The following is a 27,243-nucleotide window of genomic DNA, read 5'->3' as shown; positions in this document are numbered from 1 at the left end:
TGCTGTGTTAAAATGTGATAACGTGCATGTGCAAATAAGATAAGAAGTGCATTGGATTTGAATTATGATAGCGCAGGTTTTTCAACCTTCACTGGACATGGAAGACTTCAGTTTTTTTTAATCCGAAAACAACTATTTTGATAGCCAGTTGGTCAGCATTTTGGGTCGTCATAAATCAATTTGGTTTGTATTTGGGTGGGTATTTACTGTACAATTTGTGCTTGTCTCTGGACAAGCAGTGCTTAGGGCCTGTTCCAGACAAAAACTTTATGTTCTCTCTGCTCTAGGTATTAGGCCAACAGAGTTGCCATAATAATAATTATGCCAACAGTAATAACTCGTTGGATAGTTGGCTGTTCCAAGTTTGACCTGCCTAAACATCGGTATAAATGTAACACTCAGTCACTCCTCCCACCACCCCTCACCTCACCCCTCCTCCACACCCCACCCATCCATTCCTCAACACCCACCCCTCCACCTCTTCACCTCTCTCCACTCCACCCCCCACTTCTTCAAACACTAATCTCGACCTTGATAAAAACAACTACACAAAGTCACCCTTGAATTAGATACATGAGAACTGAACAAAGTACATACTTTTGAGAAGAGAGATTCCACTTATGTTTAAATAGGTTATGTACAAAATACAGTAGAAACTGATTAAGGTGAGGATTTGGATTGGTTTGATTTCAACCAGTCCATGTGTTACCACAGGCACTAGCACACAGAATGTGACCGGCCTACACTCGAACCATTGGTGTCTCCTCAGAGTACATGTGAAACTAACCTTGAACTGAACATTTCATCTCTGCAATCTCCGGTTTCCCTTAGAAAGTCAGTTACCTACTTTTATACACAAACACCCATGTACACACTAATTCATTCTATCTGTGAGCACCCCACCCCTGATCCTCACATGGTTACCAATCAACCACACAACAAGCTCTGGCTTGGCCATTCATTACCCTGCAACACCAATAAAAAGGAGGGAGCCTGCGCTGCTATGAACTAACTAAACCATAAAACCTTTTTCATATGAGAGATTAACACACATTTCTCTGTCTCAGTATCGCTGTCTTAAACCCACAAACACTTACACGCACACACACACACTGGCAACAAATGAGGACGATGCCCAGGACACACCTGATTGGCCTGCTGCAGCGTCTGATGTCATCCCTTGTAGGTGGGCATGACGACTTTGCAATAGAAGGCATATAGATAAGAGTGAAAAGGCTATCTTCAAGTGAGCACGAACACACAGGGAGCCCGAGAACACTGTCAATCGAAGTGTTACACTGTACAAGAACAGAAGGGAAAGAGAAAGATCTGAGGAGGGGCGTGCGAGCAAGCAACTGACAGAGGAGAACAGGTTCGAGTGAGAAGGAAGGACGCTTATCCGGAGTGGGAAGCCGAGAAAAAAAAGGACAGGAAGGGGATCATCGAGGAGACCAGAGAACAACAAGGAAGAGGTGCCGTTGACCTAGAGGCCGAAAGAAGAGAAGCAGGCCATCCTGAGAGCTGTGTGTGAGAGTGTGCCATGGCGTCGTTCGCTCTGGAGCTGGTCGGTGTCCTTCTGTCGGTGCTGGGCTGGGTGCTGAGCGTGGTCAGCTGCGCTCTGCCAATGTGGAGGGTTTCCGCTTTCATAGGGGCCAATATTGTCACCGCTCAGGTCTACTGGGAGGGTCTGTGGATGAGTTGCGTGGTCCAGAGTACGGGCCAGATGCAGTGTAAGATCTACGACTCCATGCTGGCCTTGCCCCAGGACCTGCAGGCAGCCAGAGCTCTCTCGGTGGTCTCCATCATTGTGGGGTTGTTGGCTCTCTTGGTTGCCATGGTGGCGGCCAAGTGCACCAATTGTATTGAGGAGGAAGGTGTGAAAGCCAAGGTGATGGTGGCCTCCGGCGTTGCCTTCATCCTGGCCGCTCTGTCTCAACTGGTCCCCGTCTCCTGGTCTGCCCACACCATCATCATCGAGTTCTACAGCCCCATCATTCACTCGTCTCAGAAAATGGAGATCGGCGCCGCATTGTATTTGGGGTGGGCAGCAGCCGCATTGCTATTGGTCGGGGGGTCCATCCTCTGTTGCAGTTGTCCTCCCCAGGAGGATAAACCCACCAGATACACCATACCCCCCCAGAGTCGGATGGCATATTCCGGAGTTGCCAGGTCAGTGGCCCCCAGCTCATACAACAGGAGAGATTATGTGTGAGAAGGGTCTCCCGTGGGACAGGATGGGGAGATGCAGAAGGGCCAAGCAGAGATCACAGTGCGCATTTGGGCTGAACTAAGAATAGAAAGGCAGGTTTCTACCTCCAATGACCAGAGGAATAGGAAGACTCTTTATTTTTAGGACAGGATGCTAACCAAAAACTCTGAATCAGGTTTACTCTCATTCAGTCTGTTTAACTGCCCTTTTAAATGAAAAACATATTTTCTACTCTCATGCGTTGTGAAATATTTTTGGTGCCATATAAACATGAATTAATGAGCAGCCCTGTGTGATACTAATGCAATACTTTTAATTGAAATTTAGTTGATCAATTGGATGTATCTTAAACTGAAGCCATTTATGGTTCTGTATATATGGTGCATAATTTAGTTTATTTAGTGCATCATCCTTATGCAGCTACTTGACACACTCCGACACAATTCACTTTGTAGAAAAAGACAGCGTATTATTGTGTTTTCACAGTGTTTTCAATTTGTTAGTTTTTTACAATGAACAACACTAATTCAGCATATATATATATATGCTTTGATGCATTTTGGTGCATCATTGTAAGGTCAGACTGTAGGTGAAGCACACCAAGAATATGAGGGGCAAAGTGCATCTGACCAGGACTGTTTGGTTTGGGAGTATCGTTTGTTTTAGATAACAAATCAGTTTTACTACCAGGTGTTGCAAACTTTTTATTTCAAAGTTTGAACTGTATTGACATTTCTTTGATGACGTTTTCTTTTCACTTTATTGTCATTGTATAATACTGCATATACCTGATTTTGAGTTTTAGATGATGTATGCAACTTAAAATAATTTACCATTGATGGATTAAAATAGTGTCTGATCCATGTTTATAATAAACATTTAGTAAAATACACGTGTAATTGTTGTGTAATTAATTCATGTTGTATTCCCCAAAAAAGTACATTCTGCTTACACTTGGTTGTTTTACAGTATGTGTATTGAAAAATACTATCTTATGAAATGTTACTTTCTAGATGACATGGAGGACAGAAATACCCTTCAAAGTGACACTGAGAGAAAAGGGCTTGGAAAGAAAACACATTAAGTGAACCTCGTTTAGCACACAGTAGCCTAGTAGCTACCAACATCAGAGGCTGGGAAAATCAGCTGAATTACATCAGAATTATGAAAAACGGTTTGCCCATTGGATACTGTTGTAGTTAATTAGTGGAATTGTTTTCTTCTGTTTTCATGACTTGTTTTTAGGGTTAGGGTTCCTGAGGAACTCAAACAGATGAAGTAAAAAAAAAAAAGAAGCTGAACAGCTGAACAGAATGGAAGAAAACACAGGTTTTGATGCATCAATTCTACACATTTGCATACAGAGCTGCACAGTTTCGGTGGTGGGTAGATTTCCAGTTGGTATTACGTCAGAGGATTATTTCTGTGAACAAAAAAAAAGATAGGAAAAGTTGTTATTCGTATTAAGTGCTGAAGGCCTCATTTGAGATGAGGCCAGCTGGTCTGAGCAGCCCGATGACAGATTGGCTGGTGTGGATGCTGATAGCATTTACCTCATTTGAAATTTACATTACATTACATTTACATTTAGTCATTTAGCAGACGCTCTTATCCAGAGCGACTTACAGTAAGTACAGGGACATTCCCCCGAGGCAAGTAGGGTGAAGTGCCTTGCCCAAGGACACAACGTCATTTGACACGGCCGGGAATCGAACCAGCGACCTTCTGATTACTAGCCCGATTATCTAACCGCTCAGCCACCTGACTCCCGAAATTTCAAGCAGCTCCTCTGTGGTTGAGCAGGTGCACAGTCTCTGTAGGAAGTCAGGTGGCTGAGCGGTGAGGGAATCGGGCTAGTAATCCGAAGGTTGCCAGTTCGATTCCCGGTCATGCCAACTGACGTTGTGTCCTTGGGCAAGGCACTTCACCCTACTTGCCTCGGGGGAATGTCCCTGTACTTACTGTAAGTCGCTCTGGATAAGAGCGTCTGCTAAATGACTAAATGTAAATGTATGGTCTTCATCTCAGGAGGAAAGAGTTTCAAAGATGTCATTAATTTGTCCCTGTTAGGAAACTCTCTGAAAACCCTTTGGAGTACAATTGTATTAGTATCATTACTGATAAAGCAGTACCCTTAAATGTGGGTCTGAACAGCACTTGAAAAAAAAACAATATTTTAATTAGTTAAGTTACAGTTTTAAGGGCCATCTCACAGTTATTATGGATATTGATAACCTAAGGGGCTTGTGTAGGTAGGATGCGACCGAAACCGAGCTGATTGAATAGTCTGTGTGCTAAAGGAGTCAGAGCGACATGTGAGCTCTGGTCATATTTGCACTGGGAGCAGTTATTCAGGTTTTCCTTCACCAATCCCTTGTTAAAGTTCCTGATTACCAGGAAGCATAGGTCCAAACAAACTTCATTATGACCACAAGAGAATGGGTCTGTGTGACAGGTAGTCACAGACCCAACTATGTAGAAAGGGCTACAAACTGTTGACCATATCACAGCGGCCTGCTCTTAAAGCTTCTGTTTGTCTCTTGTTTTCTTGCTAGGGGCATGCAAGAAGGAGGGGGCATGGGGGCTCTCTGGTTTACAGCCTCTGGGGTGATTGTTTCTAAGACAACAAAGCCTCTCCATCTCCACCATTGTTTGAGGGGGGTGGGAGTGTGCTAAGGTACCTGTACATCAGGTTACATCAAGGCTGCAGTTCCTATACTAAACATACCAGTGTCCAGTTGTAGACCCTTGCCTACTAAGCCGAGTCTCTCTCTGTTCCTGGTTGAAATCATCATAGCGTCATGTCATCAGTGAAACTCAAACTCCCTCCTCCTCTCCTCTCCTCCCCTTTCATCCCATCCCCCTACTTCGCTTAACCCTGTAAGCCACCGTGGGCAGGTGTTGTTTTGTGAAGATCCACAAGATACCTGTTCTGACATCATCTGGGAACTCCTCCCTCGCCTCCCACGGCAATAAAGGATCTTTGTTTCTGTGGCAGCATCACCAAGCAACACCACTCCCTACTTATACATCAGGAAGAAGGAAACAATACTATACCTCAGGGTGAAAAGAGCTGGTACAAAATCCTATCTAAATTCACATTTCAGTTTATTAAGAGCTGGTGAAGGGAACACAACCATCCACACAGGATGTCGATGGGCTTGGAGATTGTGGGCATCGCCCTGGGAGTCATAGGATTCATCATTGCCATCGTGGTCTGTGCCCTGCCTATGTGGAGGGTCACAGCCTTCATTGGATCCAACATCATCACCGCCCAAGTGATCTGGGAAGGTCTGTGGATGAACTGTGTGACTCAGAGTACAGGCCAGATGCAGTGTAAGATCTACGACTCCATGTTGGCCTTGCCCCAGGACCTGCAGGCAGCCAGAGCCATGATTGTCGTCTCCATCATCCTCGGGGTTCTTGGGGTCCTAATCTCCATAGTCGGGGCCAAGTGTACCAACTGCATCGAAGACGAGGCCTCCAAAGCTAAAGTGATGATCATCTCTGGGATTTTCTTCATTCTGGCTGGTATCCTGGTCCTCATTCCTGTTTCCTGGTCAGCCAGCTCTGTCATCCGTGACTTCTACAACCCCCTCCTGATCGAAGCCCAGAGAAGGGAGCTGGGGGCGTCTCTCTACATCGGCTGGGGGGCCGCCGCCCTGCTCCTGATCGGGGGGGCCCTGCTGTGCACCTCCTGCCCTCCCAGTGAGAAGAGGTACAAGCCCCCACGGATGGGCTACTCTGCCCCCCGCACCGTGAGCGGGGGAGCAATGGGATACGACAGAAAGGACTACGTCTGAAGGAAAGGCAGCTTCACCCCCACCAGCCTGATGTTGGGATGGAGAGAAGATGCGGAGAAGATGGAAACGAAGGCATTTCTATACTGCACATGCATTTGCTGTCTGAGAAGACATACAGGGCTGAAAGGTCCTGACTAGACTCCGATATGAAGGGATGAGTATTGGGTTGATTGCTTGGCTTTTCCTTGGGAGTGCATGCATGTTCATTGTCAATGTTGTAGGGCCAAATGCTGTACATTTGTGTTAGTAGAAGCTGTTAATGCAAAGGCTACTTGTATAATCATAAGGATTGTACTGTAATTCATCTCTACTGTGAAACACAGAGAAGGAAAAAGAAAAAAACGTTTGTTGCTTTAGTTAAGCCTTAAACCTTTAGTTTTATGTACATATGAGAAGAAACTATTGCAACCCTAAAGTTGTATGAAGTCATGACATATGTTTGAGCTTCTTTTGTGTCTTAGTAGCTTTTGGCAGGATGGTATGATGTTTCACAAATGTTTTCAGTTAAAACTCTACTATTTTTCTGATAATGGCAAGGAAGTTTTCACTAGTTTTTTTTTTTTTACATGGATTTGGTTATGTGATTGTGTGTGTGTGTACGTGTGTGTGTATGTGTGTGTGTACCTTTGTGTACTTTGCATGTATTTGGTTGTATGTATTTGGTTATGATAGATTCTGCAGGGACAGAAACTGAAGATGATAAGCCTCAGGTCGTGACATTGTAGATGCCTCTTCCTCTTTGCAGTTTCACTCTTCTACTTAGGAACTGGCTGCAGTGTGTGTTGTGTGAAGCACTGAATGTGTTTTATGGTGATGGTATTATTTTACTTTCTGTTGTTTTTTTCTTTAAAAGGCAAATGTTCTTTACTGTCTGTGAAGCATATTTTCCTGTTATTTTTGTAATATATTTTCCTGTAAATTGTGTTGGGCTTTTGTGCACCATAAGTTGTGAATAGATGACTACTGTCATTGTATAGTGGTGTTGCTACAGTAATTTGAGAACTTGAGGGGGTAGTCCAGACCTCTCGCAAACAATGGAACCAAAGGAATTGTTTGGTAATGAGGAGTGGTAGTTACAATAGTACCTCACAGGTGCATTTGAATATGTATGGTTGTATTTGTATGATGTGCGTGTCTTTGTAGGATGTGTGTATCTGTGTGTGGGTTTGTGTGCGTGTGTGTAAGGGTGTCTTTTTATGGTATGTGTATGTGGGCATATGTGTGTCCTTGAATTTTATGTTACACATTTACACTTTTAATGTATAAAAGCAAAATTAACACATTTTACTTTTTATTGGATTACTACCATTTCAATTCCTCTCTTTTTCAATACATTTGTTATGGTTTGGTATACAATAGTTCAGTTGTCTTTATTTTAAGCCAGATCACAATAAAGATTTAAAGGTCAATGCTTTTTTGTTAGTGTGAAGTGTTTTCTGATTATGTGGAGTGTTCGGATGGGTGTGGGTTGTTCTGAGAGAGCATGCATATTTAGATATGGCTTAGATTTGCAGTCAAGACAACAAAAACTAGTAACACTCAAAACAAACACTACAGCACAGAATCTTGGTTTGGAAGGAATAATGTTAAGTAATTATTATGTTTTTTTATTTTTTTGTTTGACCCCAGGAAGATTAGCTCGTCCCACTTTGGTGAAGGCTAATGGGGATCCTTTTAACAATAAACAATAAACTGACTGCATTATCTGATAACAGGATATCAAAGAATATGTAAACACACAGTAGCACACACCTGCACGCCATTCACACATCTCCTCCGAAATATTCTGAGGAAGTGATACCGCTTCAGAGTATCTCCTTTGTGTTCGGATGAGTCGTTTCGTTTAAACTTCCCTATGTAAAGCAGAGAGTGAGGAAAGAACATTTACTGTACATAGAAAGTACTAAAAAGATGAAGTAAAATACTGGTGTACGTTGTACAATATGTTTTTGTCCCTCACAGGATCCTGTTGTGTCATTGACTTACTTAACCACATGGGTTCAGATAGGGGTTGTTCCGAAACTATCATAACCATAAAGCCATGTCGATGTAAATTTAACATGGGTAGAGATGGCTCCAGGGAACATGTTTTATTGCCTCATGTTCATCCGGAAATACCTCAGAGAGGAACCTTATCTTCCAATTACACTCCTTAACTTTAATTCTACACACACAAACTGGCATCACCCTTGTTCTTAATATATTTCTTTCCGGTATTCATGAATATCAGTCGCCATGGGTTGCAATGGAACACGCACGGTCACCATGGGAGCCATGTTCCGGGGGAGTCAGGTGGCTGAGCGGTTAGGGAAGCGGGCTTGTAATCAGAAGGTTGCCAGTTCGATTCCAGGCTGTGCCAGATGACGTTGTGTCCTTGGGCAAGGCACTTCACCCTACTTGCCTTGGGGGAATGTCCCTGTACTTACTGTAAGTCACTCTGGATAAGAGCGTCTGCTAAAAATGACTAAATGTGTAAAAATGTTCCAGGGACTTCCACACCCATAGATATATATATCTCTATGGCCACACCTTTATCTTAAACCTGAGGTGGTCATAGAGGTCATCTCTTCCCTGTACAGGAGAAAGGGATAAGAAACGGTAGCTGGAACACAACCCACTTTATGTGTTTTTCATTATTTTCTGTATACTTATTAATCACCACAGCATTACATTCAGCCAAACTGAATTGGAAAGCGCATGGACACATTATCTTTGCCAAGTAAAAAAAAAAAAAGGAATCAAATAAATTGAAAGAAAAAAACATTTTTTCACAAGTTTCCTTTGGCTGGCCTGACAGATTTCCCAATAACAAGGTGCTCAATAGTAGGCAAAGTCCAACAAACCACTGATATGGACACTAGTCTAATAATCCAAATGACCCGCATTAACCTAAGGTCATCAGAGAATTGTTTACTTCTACGATTGTGTGGTTGTGAGATGCCAACACCTCAAGTGCCTTTCAACTGCAAACGTGTCAGATATGAGATCACAATCTGTCATTGATGAAAGCAAGGTGGCTTATCTTACGTAACATCTTCTCGTAGTAGTCGGTGATGAAGAGAAGCCTCACTGTTCAACTAAAGATCTTCAGATAGAGGTCTAATCAGTCACACTCCTGTCAATCATACATTACTGTACTAACATGGATGTAGTAGCTTACAAAAACAAATAAGTACACACACACACACCGGTAAAGTGTTATGTACTTCTGGACTGAACTTGTGAGATAACGTTTAACAATCTCAGGAGAGATACTGTCTGACCCTAAACTAAGCCACACAGATTTATTCAAACCAACTGATGTGTTTGTTTGTATACTACTCCACATTATTAGTACGTAGGGTGAGCAACGATTTCTCCACCAGTCAGCATGAATCCATGTTTTTTTTTACATTTTTAATCCATCAGAAAGAGACCAGATAGGAATCTTAGAGGTTATTCTCAGCTCTCAAGAGCACACAACAAGGAAGGACTGGCATTGAAAGCAAGTCTGCAGAGTTGAATACTAATGCCTCACATTGACACACTGATTTTCCATGGACATGAGAACTGTCCTCTTCCTATCCCACCACCCTGTAATCACTTCCTTATCAGGTTGTCCCAAGAGATTTGAGCTTTTTTATGACTAAATGAGACATTCATTTGTAAACATAGATAAATGAGCACTGTTGAGAAAGACAAAACCATTTATCCAAATAAATGACCAACTAAAATTACTTTTCACAAACTTCAACTTGTGTTAGAAATACTAGTGACTAGCCTCATTGACTAAAGTGAAAAGTTTGATCATTTATAAAGTGATCAAGTCAAATTTTCAGTAATTCTCTCTCTTTCACACACTCTCCCAGTCTCAATCTCTCTCTTTCCTGTCCTCATTACTACGACCCTACTCCACACATTGATTCTAGGCACTTAAAACCAGGTTGATGACACAAATGATGTGTCTCTGTCCTATAATAAAACTTTCTTTACAAAAGAATATAGAGATCTTCAAATAAATTGTTCAATAGTCTAAAGTCAGTCAATGGAATTGTACACAGTGCACAACAGAGTTAGAAGATTGTCTAAATTATTTTCTTGAATACTTTTCTTGTTGATTGCTGGCATGGCTACCACTTTTTGATGAACATGTGGGATTTGGTATTTGGCTCCACCTAGTGATTTGAACAGACTGCTCTTGAAACGTCGGACTATTTTTATGTTGGAACAAGGAGGGAGTAACGACTATGGCTTCATGACGCAGAGTAGGATGGCTGCTAGTTGTAAAGAACCCCCAGTGATGTTGATATATTTTGTACATTCTGCACATTTGTTAGAGATGATACAATTCCCAGCATTCAACTCAGTATTTTTTCGTTTTTTGTAGTTATGAAATGTCTGTTCATAAGGAATATTATTTGATTAATTTGCTGCTTTTTTTTTGCAATGTTTAGAGATTCATTAATGTAAGGGTTCGTTAGGGTTAAACGTAAGCTGTAGCCCAAAATGTATTGAAATATGTAAAAAATAAAAATTGTTTAAATTCTTTATTTTTGTATCTCCTGCTATTGTTGTAAACGTTTTAAAGCATTAATAATAATAACGATTTAAGTCTAAATGCGTTTGTGTGCATGTGTGTGTGTGTGTGTGTGTGTGTGAAAGAGAGAGAGACTTTCTTCAACATTAATGTTTATCTTGTCATGGAACAGAAAATTGCACTACACAAATAGATAAAACCATCTATACTGTGTAAATAGACAATTTACACAGTATCTGAGAAGATCAATTCCAAGAAATCTGAATGCAGACTCGTTTTTTTGATACACGGGGGGATAATACTGAAACCTGGCAACCTGGTTTCATTAGCCACACAAGCTCGCTCTCCTCCACTGTCACTGTGAAAGCGACTAGCTAGAATATACTGCTGCCGAATTTAAAACATATGTTGGCAATCAATCAATTAATCTATCACGACCTGTCATGAGTGTTTTGTGTCGCATAATTCAGAGAGGACTTCTCAACGGACGGACATCATGTCGGTTTGTAACGGGACAGCGAGACATCTTTGGTGGCGTGCCTCTGATGGCTCGTTCAGTTGCTTCCAACTGGTAAGCTAGCTAGCACACTAGCTAACGCTGCTAGATATAGATGGCTAATGCCCTCTACATGTTCAGGCTAATAGCTCAGCAACGCAGCTAGCTATCCAGACGACCCAATGATGACAATAACAGCAACTATGTATTTAGACAAAGAAAGTAGCACAATTTTGAAGTGATGTGAATTACTTTTTGTCTTTCTAGTATTGCAAGATAAACAGCGTGTTGAACTTGATTGGCTGACTAGCTAGCGTGCTAGCCAACATCAGTTAGCCAGTCAAATATATCAATCAATGCAATCAGATACTTGTCATATTGTGTGCTGTCATTGCCTAGGACTTCTGCCCTATGTGAGAACCTTGCAGGACTTATGACGATAAGTAATTTCTTTTCCAGCCCTGTCAACCTGACCTATGACGTGTTTGACGGGAAAGGAGAGAACACGCCTCTTGTGTTCCTACATGGTCTGTTTGGCAGCAAATCTAACTTCCACTCAATTGCCAAATCCCTTGTGCAACGGACAGGCAGGAAGGTAACGCTGATTGGTGGGAGACTGTCTTAGAGGATCTATCAAGACCTAAAGTCATAGGAGTAGCTCCAAGTGATAACATTACGATTTCTCCCTGTCACATGGTCTCCTCCCTCTCCCCCCATCCCTAGTGTTCTAACTGTCCTTTGTCCAGTTAGGTGCTGACAGTGGATGCCCGTAACCATGGTACCAGCACGCACAACCCAGAGTTGACCTACGAGGCAATGACTAGTGACCTGAAACACCTGCTTGCCCAGCTGCACATTGGGAAGTGTGTCCTAATTGGACACAGCATGGGAGGCAAGGTAGCCATGACGACTGCTCTGTCGCAGGTGAATACCCCAGAGTGATAAATGGCGTTCCTGATGTTGCATTCATCACATTAATGGATGACTTTGATTGGAGTGTTTTTTGTATTTTTTTTTATCCGTCAGCTAGTCACCATCTTTATCCCTCACTTCTTCTTACTCACCCCCCTTCCTCTGCCCTCTCAATCTGTTTCCTTCCTGGTCCCCCTCCTCGTCTCTGTCCAGCCCAGTCTGGTGGAGAGGTTGGTGGTGGTGGACATCAGCCCAGCTCAGACCACCACACGCACCAACTTCCGCTCCTACATTCAAGCCATGAAGGATGTGAAGATCTCCAGCGACATCCCTCGCTCCACTGCCAGACGTATGGCCGAGGACCAGCTACGCAAACTGGTCAAGGTCAGATCTACCATGCGGTTGTTCTCCCTTCCCCTTAACCTTCGAGGGCTCACAGGTCTAAAAGAGAGCTTGGCACTGTGTTGGGTGCACCTCTACGCATCTGAGTTCTGTAGATTTTCATAATCATTCTACATACTTTTTCCAGACCCAGCGCAAAAGGTCAAAGTACACATCTTGAGCAGTGGTGTCATATTAACAGACTGGATTTACTGTGTTCTGAATGCTTCACAGGAGCACTCAGTGCGTCAGTTCTTGTTGACCAATCTAGTGGAGCAGAATGGTCACTATGCATGGAGGGTCAACTTGGATGCCATCTCGGCGCACCTTGATGACATCATGAGCTTTCCAGACTTTCCTAACACGTACGAGGGTCCCACTCTTTTTTTGGGTGGAGCTAGCTCTGCTTACATCAGGTAAACCTCCCAGACAACTACTGTTACTAACTATGAAATAAATGTAGGTTGATCTCATGAAATGGTTGTCACGGACACCAGGTGCTTGGTCGTACATCTTATCAATAATTAATTTTATTTCTCTTTCACTATCCCCTGTGCTATCACCCTACCATCCACCGCCTTCCCAGCTCTGATGACTACCCAGAGATCCAGAGGTTGTTCCCTTGTGCAGATATACAGTACATCCCTGATGCCAGCCACTGGATCCATGCTGACAAACCTCTAGACTTCATCAGTTCCATCATATCCTTCCTGCAGTCCTAGCTCCTATTACGGAACCCTTCAGCTACGCTCAACCACAGCAAACAGACAGTCAGAGGGTGTGGCATCACCAACAGGAGACAGACAGAGAGTGCTAAATGCTAATCCAGGACCAACCTCACCCTGTCAGTGCAGTCAGTCCTACTTGCATTCTTATTAATACTCTCAAGGATACAGTGTACAAATGTCTGTTAATGCACTTACTAATCACATTTTAGTTAGATAGGTACATAGTTTAGGCAGATAGATTAGGTAGATTTAGGTATTTATATGGATGGAATAGATGGTTAGAAAAAATGTACGTAGATAGGTTGATAGATGCCTAGAGTTGCAGTTTTAGGATAAGGGAAATATTTTGGGCTATTTACTAATCCAAAGAGCCTCCCATTGTTGCACAATAGCGTACTGTATCTCAAATCAATTCATATCAGCACAGAAGAATGGCTTTTGGTCAATTCTAATGTAGGTAGTCTTGTTCCAGCTGTTCTGTCTGAGCTCCTTTCAGGTATGAGTTATAAGGGATATTGGCAGTAGATGGGGACAAGACCATTCCTAAACCATACTACTGCATAATAGGAGCACAGCGCTTAGTAGGGAGTCAGATGGGCATTAAGTAAAGCAGCACTGGGTCTGTCTGATGGAAAGATTCAGCAATGCCTGAATCTCTCCAGCCACCATTGTTCATAGAGTAACCAATTTATTTTATTATGATGTTGTTTGGAAGCACTTTTAGTCTTCGGTCTGGAATTCATCACAGTATCTTTGTCACATACTTTAAAAAAAATCGCTCTCAACTTTGTGTTTTGCAGATGTGCTTGCACTTTTACAATGTGATGTCAACAAGATGGATAGCTACCTTTTTCTGCTAACACAAATTAAGGCTAAGTTTACAGATACTGTATTCAGTAGATGTCTTAAACACCCCAGGTTACAACAATCAATACTGTGGCTATACTGTACACTACACTTTAATCTCAAGCAGCCATTGTAGTTGTAACTGTATAGTCTTTTTTGTTTGCAATTTAATCTGTGTTTTAGTGCAACATTATTTTGTAATACTTAAGAATCGGAGCTAACTCTTAATATAACATAAAAAGTTATATACTTTATGAATATTCATCAAATGATGTGCTGCAAAAAACATATAATGTATCTACTAATATTTTTTAATGTTGTCAGTTACCATCTCCTGTGTTCCTCTGTGAAATGTGTGGGAAAAGTACAGTTGGAAAAGTGATACTGCCATATGTCTGTTACTGAGTAAGCAGTGTATGTTGTAAATGTGTGTGCCTCTTTCTCGTCTTGAGCTCTTTTATCTTCTAAGCGTCTCGATAACAGTTTACTCTTAATAGCCAGCAGCATTGAGAATGGCAACTATGTTGCCAATTGTGTATATTATATCAGAGATGCTACTCTACAAGGGTTTTGGTGTATGTGTGTGCTAGACTTGTATTGATCATTTTATAGCACTGTCTTTTGAAATCAGCGATCTACTATGGATGTCAGAAAAACCCCTATATCAGATGACCCCTATTTATAATGAAATGGGTAGATTGAGTAGCTAAGCAACCCCCTACCCATCATAACTACTGACCTCCAATCAGTTTCATCGTATTGCACATGTGGTTAGGTGGGTAGGAAGGTCAAAAATAGCTTTAGAAACAGGTCCCAGATCAGTATTGTTATTGCCTTGATGTTGGAAAAGAATGTGTGTGGTGGGGAAACAACTGGTGATTGTATGAAGATGTTATTTTATTTGTGTTGAAATCTACAAACACTAAACTCAGAAGTGTGAACTGTTTTTCTTCTGTGAGCATGCCTTCTCTTCTTTGGTTCAACTGTAAATTAATGCACAGCTCCAAAACATTGATTCAGTGATGGAGTAAATTGGCTCTTAAAACCTTGCAACAGGTAAAAAAAAATTGTTTGGAAAATGGCAAACATGAACTTGACAATGTTATTTAGTTGTGTGAAATGCATATATTATACATGTGAATAATTGAGACATACAGTATATGGAAATTGTATAGAATGTATAACTGATGTATAATAAACATTTTAAAATTAACTTGTCTTGACCTTAAAATAAACTTGTGTTTTCACTGAAGATGGCCCTTAGCCCCAAAGTGCAGGCCAGCCAAATAGCCTTACAGGCATATAAACAAAATACATAACTGCTGTGTTTTTGTATTTTCATTCTTTCATTTTATGTGAATGTGAAGACCCACATCTCACATGACCACAATGTAATTTGTAAGTTAAAATAAACCATTTAAAATTTGAATCCAGGCTGTTGCAGTACTTCCGCAGCTTTCAGAGCATGCACACTAACCCAGTGAGTTAACAGGGGAGCCCTGCTTTCTTATGGTTTTCTGACACCCCAACTCTGCAGGTTTTACAACTAGCTAGTTAAATGTCAAATTTAAATGTTGAGTGGAACTTGTTATGATCCCTGATAGCTCAGTGGTTAAGGATGTGAGCTACTGTGTGAGGGGTCTTGTGTTCAAATCTGGCTGAAGGATCTTCTTACATAAAACAGAATAATCAGCTTTCTAATCATACTCACAAAACAAATGAAAGTTTGCTGAAGGATTTCTAAGAACTCGTTCACGAAATACAGTGACGATAAGTAGACTTAAATTTCAATCTTTATGGTCTTAAGATGTCTTAAAAAGGTATTACATTTGACTTACTGAAACCTGCAGGAACCCTGTTCCTTATGTACGTCATGAATTATCTCAGTCCAGCGCTACATTATGGAATCCTTCATTCTCTCTGCTGCTGCCTTTGGAATGCTGAGACTCCTGTCTGTCATTCTGGTCGCAAGGACGATCACTCTTCCCCCGACTCCAGATTTTTTTCCATTTTGTCGTAGGTGCTGGGGAGGGGGTGGGCACAGGGACAGGTTTAGGGGAGGGGGTATGGACAGGTGTTGAAGGGGTGGAGTTGGAGGAGAAAACCATGCGGGTTTTTGGAGATGGGTTGGAGACAGACATACTGACTGGTCTCTGGATGGGCGGTTTGTTATTCCTTCTCAGTAGCCCTGAACGAGAGGGCTTCTTCTGGCATTCCTCTGCCTGTTGCTGACTCTGGAGATGGTGGTGGAGGATTATCTGGACATCCTCCTAAAACACAGGCAACACAAACTGCCAGTAACCAAACATGGCCAAATGCACTAGTACAAGTATGGGTTTGTTTGATGTTATAATGATGAAACAGAGACAAAACTACCCAACGAAGTGGACAGTATTATTATTCACTAGGTTCACGTAGCCTATTGCCAGATGGCCACACCGACCTCCAGGGTTTTAAGATATTGTTCTGCCTCAGTGCACAGTACACTACTTTTGTTTTGTCAGTCAATTAAAACACAGATGTGATTGTGTGAGTGTGTCTCCGAAAACAGTTGCAGATACCACTTATGTTTATTCTTTAATCCACTAACATTCTCACACCTGCTGAGACCCACATGTTTATGATCCTTTCACTAATAAAACACAAGGTCAAACCTTTTTTTGATAGTCTTAGTTTTCCTCTGACATTGATTCTTTCTCATTGGACATTCTCACAACAATTACCTTCCAGGCTTCTAGTTCCAGGGACATCTCCAGTCTTTTCTGTACTTCCTCCAAGAGATGATTGTTAAGTGACATCATCTCAGTCTTACTGCGCAGAAGTTCCGCCTCCATGGCCTTCTTCCTGTTAATCAAAATCGCAATCACAGATTATTTGTTTTCTGTTACAAGAGAACCTGCCACTCTTTGTGTATGTGTGTGTTGACTCACTTTTCCATGGCCTCATCTCTGTCCCTTAGAGCCTGCTGGAATACAGAGCTGTCTTCAACACCTTTGCCTTTCCGTGACCCACATTTAGAATCCTGAGAAAAGAATGGTTGCAAGGATTCTGATGGTGTTCATTTCAACAAGTCGGAAGGAATATTTTCATCTCGATCACTAAGTGTGGTGCAGGGTACAGAAGAGGAAACTCGGAACTGTTCTTAAGGTTATTGGTTACTGAGTGCATGTGTATGGCTTACTCCTCACCTGTGCGGTGTGGCTGATTGCTAACTTGCGTGCTACATTCTGTAACTTGATCAGTGCAGAGTCAAGGCGGTTCTCCTGATCCAGGGGTTCTACTGGCATGGACTCTGTTTCTGTTAGAGGAAGCAGCAACCTCAGAACAGACAGAACCTCCTCAGTGACCTACAGACATAGAGAGAACATTTTAAAATGATGGAATGAAAACTTCCATGGATAGTTTTTTGTGTGTGTGTGTCTGTGTGTGTGTGTGTGTTACCTTTTCTTTGTGTTGGCCCCATCGAGGGCCATCTTTGTTCTCCTGTAGTTTGTCTACCTGAGCCTTCAGTCTCAGACTGCGTCTGCGAGACAGCTCCACCTCCCGACGCACCTCCTTCAACTACACCCATACACAAAAACTATTCAAACCAGTGCATCAAACAACATTCCACTTACACACAGTCAACAAAGTATAAAACAAACGTCTTGCTACACGAGATTCCTGAAGTAATCAGTGTAAACATCCAGACACCACTGACTCAGCTAATATAAATCCCATTGTCCCTTAACATTCATATCCCAAGGCACAAACAGCTAAGTTTCACTGACAAAGAGGAGAAAAAAACAATTGCCAACACTATATTTGCGATCACGATCACAGATCAAGACCATTAAGTTGTTTAAGCACACATAGTTTAACCACACATGCAAGTTCTGCATTAGATAAAAGACATCTTAATATGTAAACCCAAACCCGACACAGAATACTAGTTTGTTCAGGGACCAAACATGCGCTTCCCATGTGCAGTTTGTCATCCTTATGAAAAACCGACTCTTCTCTTACTGTGTCTGAGACGGGTCCTAGAGTTCTCCGGCGGGTAAGAGGTCGGCCACTGCTGATCAGGTCCGGTAAGGCTCTCTCTATGTAGCTCATCTGGGACAAGCTCTCCCCTTCCCTGACAGCCTCTCCTGGATCACAACCATCTCCCTCCCTGACCATGATCCTACCGTCTGGACCCTCTCCCTCCATGGCACTGAGCAGACCGACATGACAATCTCCCTCCATGGTCAGAGTGGGGACACAGCAGTCAGTGACTGTGGTTGAATCATTCAATTCCAGGCACTCTATTGTCGGACAGGGGAACAAACAGTCACCGGCCGCAGTTAATGATTCAGCACAGACGTCCTGAGGAGTTGATCCATCTGAGTCCACTTCCTCTTGCTCTTCTTCCTCTGTCACTTCCTCTTGCTCAGGGTCATCTTCTTCTTCTTGTGTCCCAGTTAGGATTTCATTGACCTGTGGCTCAAGATGTGTCAGCATCGTAGGTCTTGTGGTTGGACTGCCTCTGATCGAGTCAGGTGTGTGAGATTGGTCCTCCAGTGAGTAGCAGAGTCGCTCCATAGCGGTGAACTTTGGTCTCAGCCTCTGGTTAAGGACTGAAAAAGATACAGATTCTTCCATGGCCTCAAACGTTCTCTGGCTCCAACTAGACACACACCAACAAGACAAACAGGAGAGGACTGAGCACTTTGTTGGAGTGAAAGAAAAAGGGGAAGATAGAAAACAGGGAGGGATTGCGAAGCTTTAGAATGTCTCCCGACTTGTTTTTCCTGATCTTAAAGAGACTCGTGTGACTCAGGACTCATGTCTGGTGATGTCACAACGTGATGTCATGGGGGCTGAACCTAAAACACTTTTGTTCCTCATTTTTAACTATCGCTACGGAGACAGCGGAGCCTGGATACAGATGCGTAAACATATCAGAGCTTGAGGGCAGTCGTGAGGGAGGAAAACCTTTGATCCCTCAACACAAGTGAAAGATTATGCAGGTGTGACGTCTGCCACCTGTCTGAACTCCAATCCTCTAATCCCATTGGCCCCCTCTCTATCTGGGTGAATCCACACAGTACAATGCTTAGCAGCAATCCAGTCATGACAGAGTCAACAGTAGAACAAGGTCAGAGACTGAGCTCCACTACCTCTCTTTCATCCCCACTTATCACAGGAGGTTCATTCACTCTCTGCCCACAAACAAACGAAACCATCTCAAAACCACTCATCCCCAAAGACAATAGCTCTGTTGCATGTTTGAAGTACTTGTGTATGGGGGTAGGGAGGGGTGTAATGCTATACTGTAAAGACAATAAAAGGTGTAAAGCATAAAAACAAGAGCATATTTTATTATTCTTTATGTCACAGTAATAGAAAAAATCGTCTTTTTTTTTAACCTCAGGTCTCCACAGGAGAAAGGTTTACATCCCTCCCTGCATCCATCACCATGAACGCCAAAACTGCAGTTGTTTTCTACATGTATATTTGAATCCATTTGACCTCCTCATCCATGTTAAATCCTGTCCTATCACAGCTCTGTTTTCATCTTCTTCTTTTTCTCTGGTTTCTGGTCTTGGCTGGCAGCACACCTGAAGCCCAGATTATCAGAGGCTGAGTCTGGAGTGTTCCCCATCCTGGATGAAACACGACCATCATGTTGCCGTTAGCAACATCCCACTTCAAGGCAGATCCAAAGTAGATATTCAATTCAAAGAGAACCAGCACCAAGGAATCCAAATAGGGTCCAATCATGCACAGTACCTGGTGGTGATTCGAGCCTTGTGATTGGCTGATCCATCTGAAGTATCAATCCAGGAAGCGCCTCGGAGGACATACATTGGTCGAGCTCCAGGAAAGGGCGTGGCCGTCCACTCCCATGCATTTCCCATCATGTCATACAACCCTTGAAGAAGAAGACACACACTTAGTACAAAACCTCCAGCTGAACTACACACATCACAGCCAAACCTTTATGTAGCTAAATATAACAGAGCTACCTGTAACTATCAATACAATCATCTATGCTTTTTGACTTTTAAAGATAGCTCTTCATGCGTTAATAGGACATTGTGCAGGAGGTTGATAGGTGCATTGTTACCATAGCTGTTCTGAGGTGGGAATGCAGTTACTGGAGACAGACCATGGTACCCATCCTCTGCCTTGTCTCCATCAGGGAACAGACCCTAATATACAGTACACATCAGGTGACCTTACTATGTAATATCAGGCTGATTCCAGGTCAGGTGACACAAAATACATAGAAAATGTGATGAGGGATGTAGACAGTACTGTTTTATTTGTTCTTTTCTTCCATTATTCTTGTTAATTTAAGGAGGGTGAATATGATTAATCTGACCTGCCATAAATTGGTCCGGTTGGGCTGGAACTTGTTTCCCCATGGATATGTCCGTCCTTGTAGAAGAGGATGGAAGAAGGTATGTTAAAAATGACGGATCAGTCGCGGATCTCTCCCACCATCTTAACGTGAAGTTAAATCCCCACAGAATCAGCAATCCGTCTCACCTTGCAGGCCCCCACGTGCAGCCCATTCCCACTCCTCTTCCGTTGGAAGTCTCTTCCCTTTCCAGTGGCAGAAGGCCCGTGCATCGTTCCAGCTTACCTGAACCACTGGGGAGTCCAGGTGATCCCGGATCCCAGAACCAGGCCCTGCAGGCTGGGCAAGGGAGGGTGCAACGGTCAGTGGACAGAGCCAGCTTGGGGTGATGGGGCAGAGCCATATGACAGTACAATAAGGCTTACAGCTTTACCTGATTCATCAAGTCAAGTGATTTATTTATCATGTGTGCAGTGTAACACAAGGTAATCCTGAACAATAACATTCTTAAGACATGACAAGCAACCACTATGTAGTGGGCATTACAAATGAAAATGTTAAGCCCTAGCAGAGTTGTTTAGATTTTTTCTTGCAAAAGTATCTGAGAATAAAAGCATATCATGTTCAAAAGTGAATCGGCGGAAAAGCTGAGATGCCGCTGTCTTGACTTTACCTGTCTCCAAAACACCCGCTCCACTGGCAGCCACCAAGGTGCAGACTGGGATGTGGGAAGTTAAAAAACGAAATAATTTAGTTTGAGGAGCTTTGAGGCAAATAAAAGATTAAGATTTTTGGAACGTGCAATGTCTATGTTATGTTAACACACCTCAATTTTTTCAGTAACCTTACTCTTCAGCTCGTCTGACACAAAGTCCTGAAACACAAAACTCCAGCCAAACGTCTCAGCTTCTGTTTTGTACTTCTGTGCCCTGACAAACTCTCTGTTGATAGATATTGAAAGACAGATTATGCTATACGTTGTGTTGCCCCCAATGAGGCATTATACAAAACGTATCATTCGCATGCTGTTAATTTTATCTGACCTGAAGTAAGAGTTAGTGACGGGGTATTTATCTATGCTAAAGGTTCCGACAGCGACTTCTTTCGTTGGCGATTCTCCATCTCTGCCGTCCGCTGCGTTCGTACCCATCGTCATTTTACCTCCTGGAATGTGAACCCCTTCATCACCTGCATGAAGAGTTCGAATCACTGGTTGGACGAATTTTGCAACTCCTAACTTGCAAGCTAATAACGTTTCCAGATTGTATATCGTGGGTGTATATTAACGTATCCTCACCTGCTATACAATACGTTGTGACGGACAGCCACATCAATGCGACTGTGACATCCATTGGTTACAAATGCGTGTTCGGATTGGGCATTTGGCACAAAACTTGCAGAATCTTTAATCGATTGTCTGTTCTATATAGCTGGCACACGTTTTTCCAGCCTTTACTTTTTTGCCTAGCGTTCTGACTAGCGGTTTCAGACTGTTTCAATGAGGGACAGGAAGTTGCGGTCCGACTGAACTGTTCCGTGGAAATGCGAATATACAACGCCTAGTTCCTTCTCGTTCCAACCTTCCCAACTCTGATAATTCAAGCACTCACATTACATAAATTCAGCATCCCTAAATAATTTGTGAAAATGATACTTGCCACATCAAATAGGAATTCAGCCAAGAGAACTTTTAATGGGTACAAACAAAACTGAGTGGTACAGTTCAGTGCTTCAAACAAATCTCATAAATAAAACAATAGTTTGGAGGGATAATTCAGGGGCTTACAAGGGTTTCTTTGACAAATAATGATGGACATCATTACATTACAGTACAGTGAAAGTTTCATTTGTTGGACAGGGCTATTTTCCATGTTGAGAGTTGTATTTAGGGAGAGAATTTAGAAGGGATCTTCCGTTGACCTTCAACCCTTTAGAGAAGACATACCAGCCCTCATGATCTCATCCACCAGCAGGATGTTACTGGCAATTACCGTGCTGGAGAAAGAAAACAATTGAGTTAAATTGTATTTTATTAAGAGGTGAAAAAACCTCCACCTATCACTTCACTTAGTTCATACAGTTAAGCAAGTCCTCCACCTTACCATGAATGAAGAAGCTGTTTCTTGACACTGTAGTTGTCCCAAACACCTGCCTCACCAGCCACCATGGGCTCACCTGAGGAGAGAGAATCAAGTCAAACATTAAACCAGTGAGAACCTGCCAATACCCAGGCCCAGCCACCCCTTGTAAACAACCGTACAGTATAGGGTTGACCTGTGTGACTGACCTGAGCTGAGATCCACTCCTACCAGCTGGCCAGACTCCTTGTACTCAGTCTGCAGCTTCACTAAGGTCTCCTGGGCATCATAGCCTGAGTTCTGGGCCAGAACCTGAGAGAGGGAGGACAACAGAAGAGGAAATTAATGTTGCGTTCTGTTTTGCCAAAGTGTTCAACAATCATTTATTAGAAGGGCGAAAGAGGTAAAGACAAAAGAATGACAATCGAGAATTCAGTCCAAAAATAAATAAATAAAGCTTTTTCTCCCAGAACACATAACTGCTTGGATGCCTTAGTTAGTAGCAGACACTGGCTTGTCTTACCTTGGGGATAATGAGAAGAGCATCTGCAAAGGCCTGCACTCCCAACTGGGCCCTTCCCTTCACCTTGGACTTGTGCTTCACCAAAGCATCAGCCACAGCCACCTCAAAGGCACCTGCTCCAGGCACTACACTTCCTACGGAGGGAGAACAGAAGGGTGAAGACCTACACTGACACAGCCAATCAACATCTCACACACACAGCCATCTCCATTCCCCTGAGAATTGTTATATAGGCACACTGGCTTGAATTTCACCATGTCAATGTGCCAAGTGACATTTATTAAAATAAATATAAAACAGAATCAGTACGTTAGCATCAGTCTCCTACCATCCTCAATGGCGTTCTTGACTGCTCTCAGGCCGTCCCTGACGGCATCTTTGATCTGTGTGAGGGTGTGCTTGTTGGGGCCCTTCACCAGCAGGGTCACCGAGCGAGGGTTTCCACACTTCTCAATGAAGGTGAACTTCTCCTCTCCCTGTAAAGACGTAACGGTACACATCAAAATACAACCGACCCTGCACCTTAAGCACTGGGATTCAAGTCATCTGAAGAGCAGATTAAAGGCCACCACACTCACCAGTGTGTGTTCGTACACCAGCCCTGCGTGGCCTAGGCATTCAGGAGTGAGGTCATCCACAGAGTTCATAGGAATACCTCCACAGGCCAGAGTGAGTCTGGAGAAGGAAACAAAATCTATATAGCACAAAACCTTTTGACTTAAATAATCTTGACTAAATATCTACACATTGATACCTTCCCAAAAGTGTAAGATTGTACTCATTCTCATAGAAACAGTGCAAGATTGGGCTCCCACTGCTGGTTATAGAGAGAGTGAGAAGTGCTTTTGCATGGTGTCTGACTGCATTTACTACGGGCAGAGTAACACAGAATTCTCCATGCCAACCCTAGAACACAAACACAGATAACGGACAAACACAGAAGCCTCGGCACAGCCACACAGGAGAGAGCTCTTCAGGTTTGACAGGACGAATACTAATAAATACATTGTCATATTGGACACAGTTCAGTAATGCCTGATAAAGGAAACCATGTGAGGGCAAGGCTGTACACAGCCTTTACAAGCTTTGTCACTGGTTATGAGTATGCGTTTTTTTCTGGTAGTAAGTAACTGGTTGTTTGTTAACATATGATCATTCTGACCAGCTTTACCTCTCCATGTTCCTCCTCTTGGCTCTGCGAAGAGCTACGATGCCGTCCTTGGCCAGAGTATCCAGGGAGTAGGGATCAATTCCCTGCGAGACAAAACCAGTCATGAGTCTTGGGAACAACACACAGGAGAGAAATCCCCACTAAACCCACTGTAATACAACACAATGTGGACTTTTACAGCTCTGAGCCAGTCGAGTCAAAGAACTACATCCGATACACATGTGACATGGTGAGATTGTACTGGTCCGCTGAATACATGTAGGAGAGGAGGCAGCTTTCCCAATGCAGAGGTACAGACCAGACTTCACTGTAGCACAGATACATGAGACCAGGGAGAGCTACACGAGCATCCGTGGGTGTTCTCTGTGCTAGGACGATCAAGCTTTTCCAAGCTGTCCGGAAAACAACTAATCAAGGAGATCGGTCGCAATTTCACAACATGGTCCGTCCTTGATGACATTCAGAACCTTCAGCTTCTCTCTCCCTACCTTCTGGTTTATGACGACAAAGCTCTTCTCCCCGTTGGGACACACGGCGTTCTTTAGAGCGATGATCTTCTGCACACGCTCCTCGATGAACTTCCTCTCAGCCGACACCAGCTTATCCCTCTCGTCCGCGCTCTTGTAGAAGAAGCCGGAGTTGACCTCTGTCTTCTCGTACTCCAGGGACACGTTGCAGGTGAGCACGTAGGCATCCTCCACACGCTTCTTCATGTCTGGGTGCCTGGCCCCGTGGTCCAGCACCAGTCCCCTGATTAGCCTGGGGAGAGAGGGGAGAAACAACATGGAGGAGACAGACACATGCTGTAGTGGAGCGTGCTTCCTTAACTGACTGTCAGATAGAGGGGTATGTAAAAAGACTAAGAAAGTGTTCGTGTGAGGGAGACATACTGTGTGTCACTGTCCGTCTTGTGCCTCATTTCCATGATCTCCACCATGAACAGGTCGATGGGCTCATTGGGTTTAGCGATGGCCAGCACAGCATCTACTACAGCCTGAAAACAACCATCCAACACAAACTGTCATCTGACATACAGTTGTCATAATAAATAGCTAGACTAGCAGAATCCATGTTCCATCTCCTCTCTCTTTAAGCTCTTCTAGCAACCTTCTGATTACTAGCCCGACTCCCTCACCGCTCGGCCACCTGTCTCCCAGTCTTACCTCGGTGAGGAGGTCAGCAAGCTCTTTGTGGACCTTGGTTCTGAGGGAGGTGCGTGCTACGTGGATGAGTGTTTCTCTGTCCATCTCCCGTGTCACCTTCATCTCCTCTAGTACCTCCAAGGCCTTCTCCTTCGCTGCCTCAAAGCCCTCGGCTATAATTCTGGGATGGAGGCCCTTTGAAAACAAAGGTTGGTCAGAAAATGATCTAGTTTACTGCTTTGTCCCCAAATATCTTAAGTACTCTTAATTTGTATAACAGGAAGAGCTATTAAGTATGTAATTATGAAAATTGATTGATCCCTCACCTCTGACACGTAGAGGTCAGCCTGTTTCAAGAGCTCCCCAATGATTAGGACATTGGAGGTGGTCCCATCTCCTGTGATGTCATCCTGCGCTGTGGCCACCTTGGCGATCAGTGATGCTGTCGGGTGCTGGATTTGCTGAATGAACAGGAAGAGACAAAAAATGAGTGGAGGAAGAACAGTAGTTTTACACTGAGTAAAAACAACCAATCAAAAAAAGAGTTGTGTGCAACTTGTGGATCCCAGTGTAGTTAAAAAATACAATCTAAGGAAATACACATGAATTATAATAGGGGATTTGCTTGTAATGGTCCGCTGAATACATGTAGGAGAGGAGGCAGCTTTCCCAATGCAGAGGTACAGACCAGACTTCACTGTAGCAGTTACATGAGACCAGGGAGAGCTACACAAGCATCCATGGGTGTTCTCTGTGCATTAGCCATTTAGTTAATCCAACTAACAAAGCAGTGCCAAATTTCTGTAATGTTTTAATAATCTATTTTCTATCCATATTCTACAGTAGATATAAACAGTAACTGTTCTCAATTAGATTATCCCTTACAGTTAATCCAGGGGATTGTGTAGATCTTGTGTAGTTATAATACTAGGGTGTGGTCAATTCCAGAGTAGCCACTTCAATAAACATTCGTAGCTGCAAAAGGGATAATCGCACTACTCAAATACACCTACATGCTTAAGATCATCCTTAACTTACCATTTCGTGCAACAAGACATTGCCGTCTTTTGTCAGCTTGATGTCCCCGGCACCAGATACGAGCCTGCGGGAAGGGACAGGGGAGTCATGATTTATGTCTAGCTAGGCTAGCTAAGCTATATTTATTACAACCAATTCACATCCACACAACAGCGTCTAATGAGAACAGGGTAAAGAGTCAAATATGTGATGTCCAATTTGACAATGGGTATGTAGCATTGTCTACCCATTGTCTGCAGACTACCTAGTATGAAAAGCAGCAGAGACTACACAGACCATGACGATGACAGGGTAACCATGTGGGGATGTCGGTTATCCGGTTAGCTGGCTAGTACGATTAGCCCATTAGCTAGCTAGGACGTTAATTGGTAGATAGGCCTTTGTCTTAAATGTACCTCGCTTTTTTATATTTATATCACGGATTTGAAAGTGTTCCGTTACACACAAATACAATATCACGCGCTAGCTTTCAAAACAACAATATAAATGTAGAACTGTCTACTTCTGTGTAACAGAAGGCTAACGTTAGCCAGTTAGCCAAGTAGCACGCGTGCTCAACAAAAGGCTCTGCATGCGCACTCAACGGTGGGGCTCACATTTTCATGGTCCCCTTTGGTCCCAGATTACTCTTCAACACATCCTGAAGTCCCCGGGCAGCACTAATATTCACGGCCAAGGCGGCCTGGGCCCTTGCCACCTCGGCCTTTGGGTTCAGCGCTTTCACGGCAGTCATGGTGACAAAACACAGCCAGTAAAGGGAAAGACTACCGCTTGTCGGGAGACAAGACAGCGAGGTTGGCTTCGGACGGTAGCGGAAAGGAGCGAGTTTCCAGAAGCTTCTACCGTGTGTTCTTCGACATTTCCTGCGAGAGTCCCGATTGGACAGCTCAGCACATTAAATACAAACGTCATTGGTTACTTTTGTTGTCAATCACGCAGAGATGTTCTGGTGAAAAACGAATGCATTTCTACAAAAATAGAGAATTGCAATTCCTATCAAACCATTTTACATAAACTTATGAACAATGATTGTGCACTGTACCTTGCTCAAGCGACATTAATGATCACTACA

General features: G+C 43.2%; 6 protein-coding genes and 2 non-coding genes across 8 annotated transcripts; 3 read left to right on the top strand and 5 right to left on the bottom strand.

The window, feature by feature from the left end:
* The first annotated feature begins 1,293 nt into the window (after nt 1–1,293).
* Nucleotides 1,294–3,057, top strand: cldn3d (claudin 3d). Its single transcript, XM_067256884.1, has one exon. The coding sequence runs from the start codon at nt 1,541–1,543 to the stop codon at nt 2,210–2,212; it is 672 nt and encodes a 223-aa protein (XP_067112985.1). The 5' UTR covers nt 1,294–1,540; the 3' UTR covers nt 2,213–3,057.
* Nucleotides 3,058–5,225: 2,168 nt separating this feature from the next.
* On the top strand, nt 5,226–7,421 carry cldn3c (claudin 3c). The gene has a single exon (XM_067256644.1). It carries the CDS (start codon nt 5,359–5,361, stop codon nt 6,010–6,012), a length of 654 nt encoding a protein of 217 aa, XP_067112745.1. The 5' UTR covers nt 5,226–5,358; the 3' UTR covers nt 6,013–7,421.
* Nucleotides 7,422–10,908: 3,487 nt separating this feature from the next.
* abhd11 (abhydrolase domain containing 11) lies at nt 10,909–15,285 on the top strand. Its single transcript, XM_067257145.1, has 6 exons — nt 10,909–11,099; nt 11,484–11,619; nt 11,775–11,948; nt 12,150–12,320; nt 12,552–12,733; nt 12,904–15,285. The coding sequence occupies exons 1-6, from the start codon at nt 10,972–10,974 to the stop codon at nt 13,037–13,039; spliced, it is 927 nt and encodes a 308-aa protein (XP_067113246.1). The 5' UTR covers nt 10,909–10,971; the 3' UTR covers nt 13,040–15,285.
* A 386-nt stretch (nt 15,286–15,671) lies between these two features.
* Nucleotides 15,672–18,593, bottom strand: bicdl2l (bicaudal-D-related protein 2-like). Its single transcript, XM_067257143.1, has 6 exons — nt 17,897–18,593; nt 17,333–17,452; nt 17,080–17,238; nt 16,822–16,913; nt 16,615–16,735; nt 15,672–16,161 (listed from the first exon to the last, which is right to left on the bottom strand). The coding sequence occupies exons 1-6, from the start codon at nt 18,512–18,514 to the stop codon at nt 15,775–15,777; spliced, it is 1,497 nt and encodes a 498-aa protein (XP_067113244.1). The 5' UTR covers nt 18,515–18,593; the 3' UTR covers nt 15,672–15,774.
* A 636-nt stretch (nt 18,594–19,229) lies between these two features.
* sumf2 (sulfatase modifying factor 2) lies at nt 19,230–21,702 on the bottom strand. The gene is made up of 9 exons (XM_067257002.1): nt 21,517–21,702; nt 21,263–21,407; nt 21,046–21,160; nt 20,893–20,937; nt 20,408–20,558; nt 20,241–20,296; nt 19,983–20,067; nt 19,646–19,787; nt 19,230–19,518 (listed from the first exon to the last, which is right to left on the bottom strand). Exons 1-9 carry the CDS (start codon nt 21,569–21,571, stop codon nt 19,413–19,415), a joined length of 900 nt encoding a protein of 299 aa, XP_067113103.1. The 5' UTR covers nt 21,572–21,702; the 3' UTR covers nt 19,230–19,412.
* Nucleotides 21,703–21,886: 184 nt separating this feature from the next.
* LOC136963027 (T-complex protein 1 subunit zeta) lies at nt 21,887–26,990 on the bottom strand. The gene is made up of 13 exons (XM_067257000.1): nt 26,768–26,990; nt 26,172–26,235; nt 25,460–25,594; nt 25,155–25,328; nt 24,882–24,985; nt 24,480–24,750; nt 23,992–24,074; nt 23,399–23,495; nt 23,149–23,296; nt 22,821–22,954; nt 22,507–22,609; nt 22,322–22,394; nt 21,887–22,214 (listed from the first exon to the last, which is right to left on the bottom strand). Exons 1-13 carry the CDS (start codon nt 26,902–26,904, stop codon nt 22,142–22,144), a joined length of 1,596 nt encoding a protein of 531 aa, XP_067113101.1. The 5' UTR covers nt 26,905–26,990; the 3' UTR covers nt 21,887–22,141.
* LOC136963679 (small nucleolar RNA SNORA15) lies at nt 23,591–23,721 on the bottom strand. Its single transcript, XR_010879025.1, has one exon. It is a non-coding gene; the product is annotated as a small nucleolar RNA SNORA15 (small nucleolar RNA).
* Nucleotides 24,225–24,362, bottom strand: LOC136963680 (small nucleolar RNA SNORA22). The gene has a single exon (XR_010879026.1). It is a non-coding gene; the product is annotated as a small nucleolar RNA SNORA22 (small nucleolar RNA).
* Nucleotides 26,991–27,243: the final 253 nt, after the last annotated feature.

The sequence above is a fragment of the Osmerus mordax genome, chromosome 19 (assembly GCF_038355195.1).
Source record: "Osmerus mordax isolate fOsmMor3 chromosome 19, fOsmMor3.pri, whole genome shotgun sequence".
Lineage (NCBI taxonomy): Eukaryota > Metazoa > Chordata > Actinopteri > Osmeriformes > Osmeridae > Osmerus > Osmerus mordax.
The sequence above is the reverse complement of the archived record's forward strand: the minus strand, read 5'-3'. Positions and strand labels throughout refer to the sequence as shown.

Excerpts from the sequence above, each read along its gene's own strand:
- cldn3c (XM_067256644.1), top strand. The coding sequence starts at position 5,359 with ATGTCGATGGGCTTGGAGATTGTGGGCATCGCCCTGGGAGTCATAGGA.
- sumf2 (XM_067257002.1), bottom strand. The coding sequence starts at position 21,571 with ATGGATGTCACAGTCGCATTGATGTGGCTGTCCGTCACAACGTATTGT. Across the intron at positions 21,161-21,262 it reads GTCACTAACTCTTACTTCAG|AGAGTTTGTCAGGGCACAGA; the intron begins GTCAGATAAAAT and ends ATCTATCAACAG. Across the intron at positions 20,068-20,240 it reads ACCGGACCAATTTATGGCAG|GGTCTGTTCCCTGATGGAGA; the intron begins GTCAGATTAATC and ends ACTGTATATTAG.
- abhd11 (XM_067257145.1), top strand. The coding sequence starts at position 10,972 with ATGAGTGTTTTGTGTCGCATAATTCAGAGAGGACTTCTCAACGGACGG. Across the intron at positions 11,100-11,483 it reads CGTTCAGTTGCTTCCAACTG|CCCTGTCAACCTGACCTATG; the intron begins GTAAGCTAGCTA and ends TTTCTTTTCCAG. Across the intron at positions 11,620-11,774 it reads TGCAACGGACAGGCAGGAAG|GTGCTGACAGTGGATGCCCG; the intron begins GTAACGCTGATT and ends TTGTCCAGTTAG.
- bicdl2l (XM_067257143.1), bottom strand. The coding sequence starts at position 18,514 with ATGGAAGAATCTGTATCTTTTTCAGTCCTTAACCAGAGGCTGAGACCA. Across the intron at positions 17,453-17,896 it reads TAGGACCCGTCTCAGACACA|TTGAAGGAGGTGCGTCGGGA; the intron begins GTAAGAGAAGAG and ends GTATGGGTGTAG. Across the intron at positions 16,162-16,614 it reads TGGAACTAGAAGCCTGGAAG|GAGGATGTCCAGATAATCCT; the intron begins GTAATTGTTGTG and ends CCTGTGTTTTAG.
- LOC136963027 (XM_067257000.1), bottom strand. The coding sequence starts at position 26,904 with ATGACTGCCGTGAAAGCGCTGAACCCAAAGGCCGAGGTGGCAAGGGCC. Across the intron at positions 26,236-26,767 it reads CCAAAGGGGACCATGAAAAT|GCTCGTATCTGGTGCCGGGG; the intron begins GTGAGCCCCACC and ends CCCTTCCCGCAG. Across the intron at positions 25,329-25,459 it reads CTGACCTCTACGTGTCAGAG|GGCCTCCATCCCAGAATTAT; the intron begins GTGAGGGATCAA and ends TTGTTTTCAAAG.
- cldn3d (XM_067256884.1), top strand. The coding sequence starts at position 1,541 with ATGGCGTCGTTCGCTCTGGAGCTGGTCGGTGTCCTTCTGTCGGTGCTG.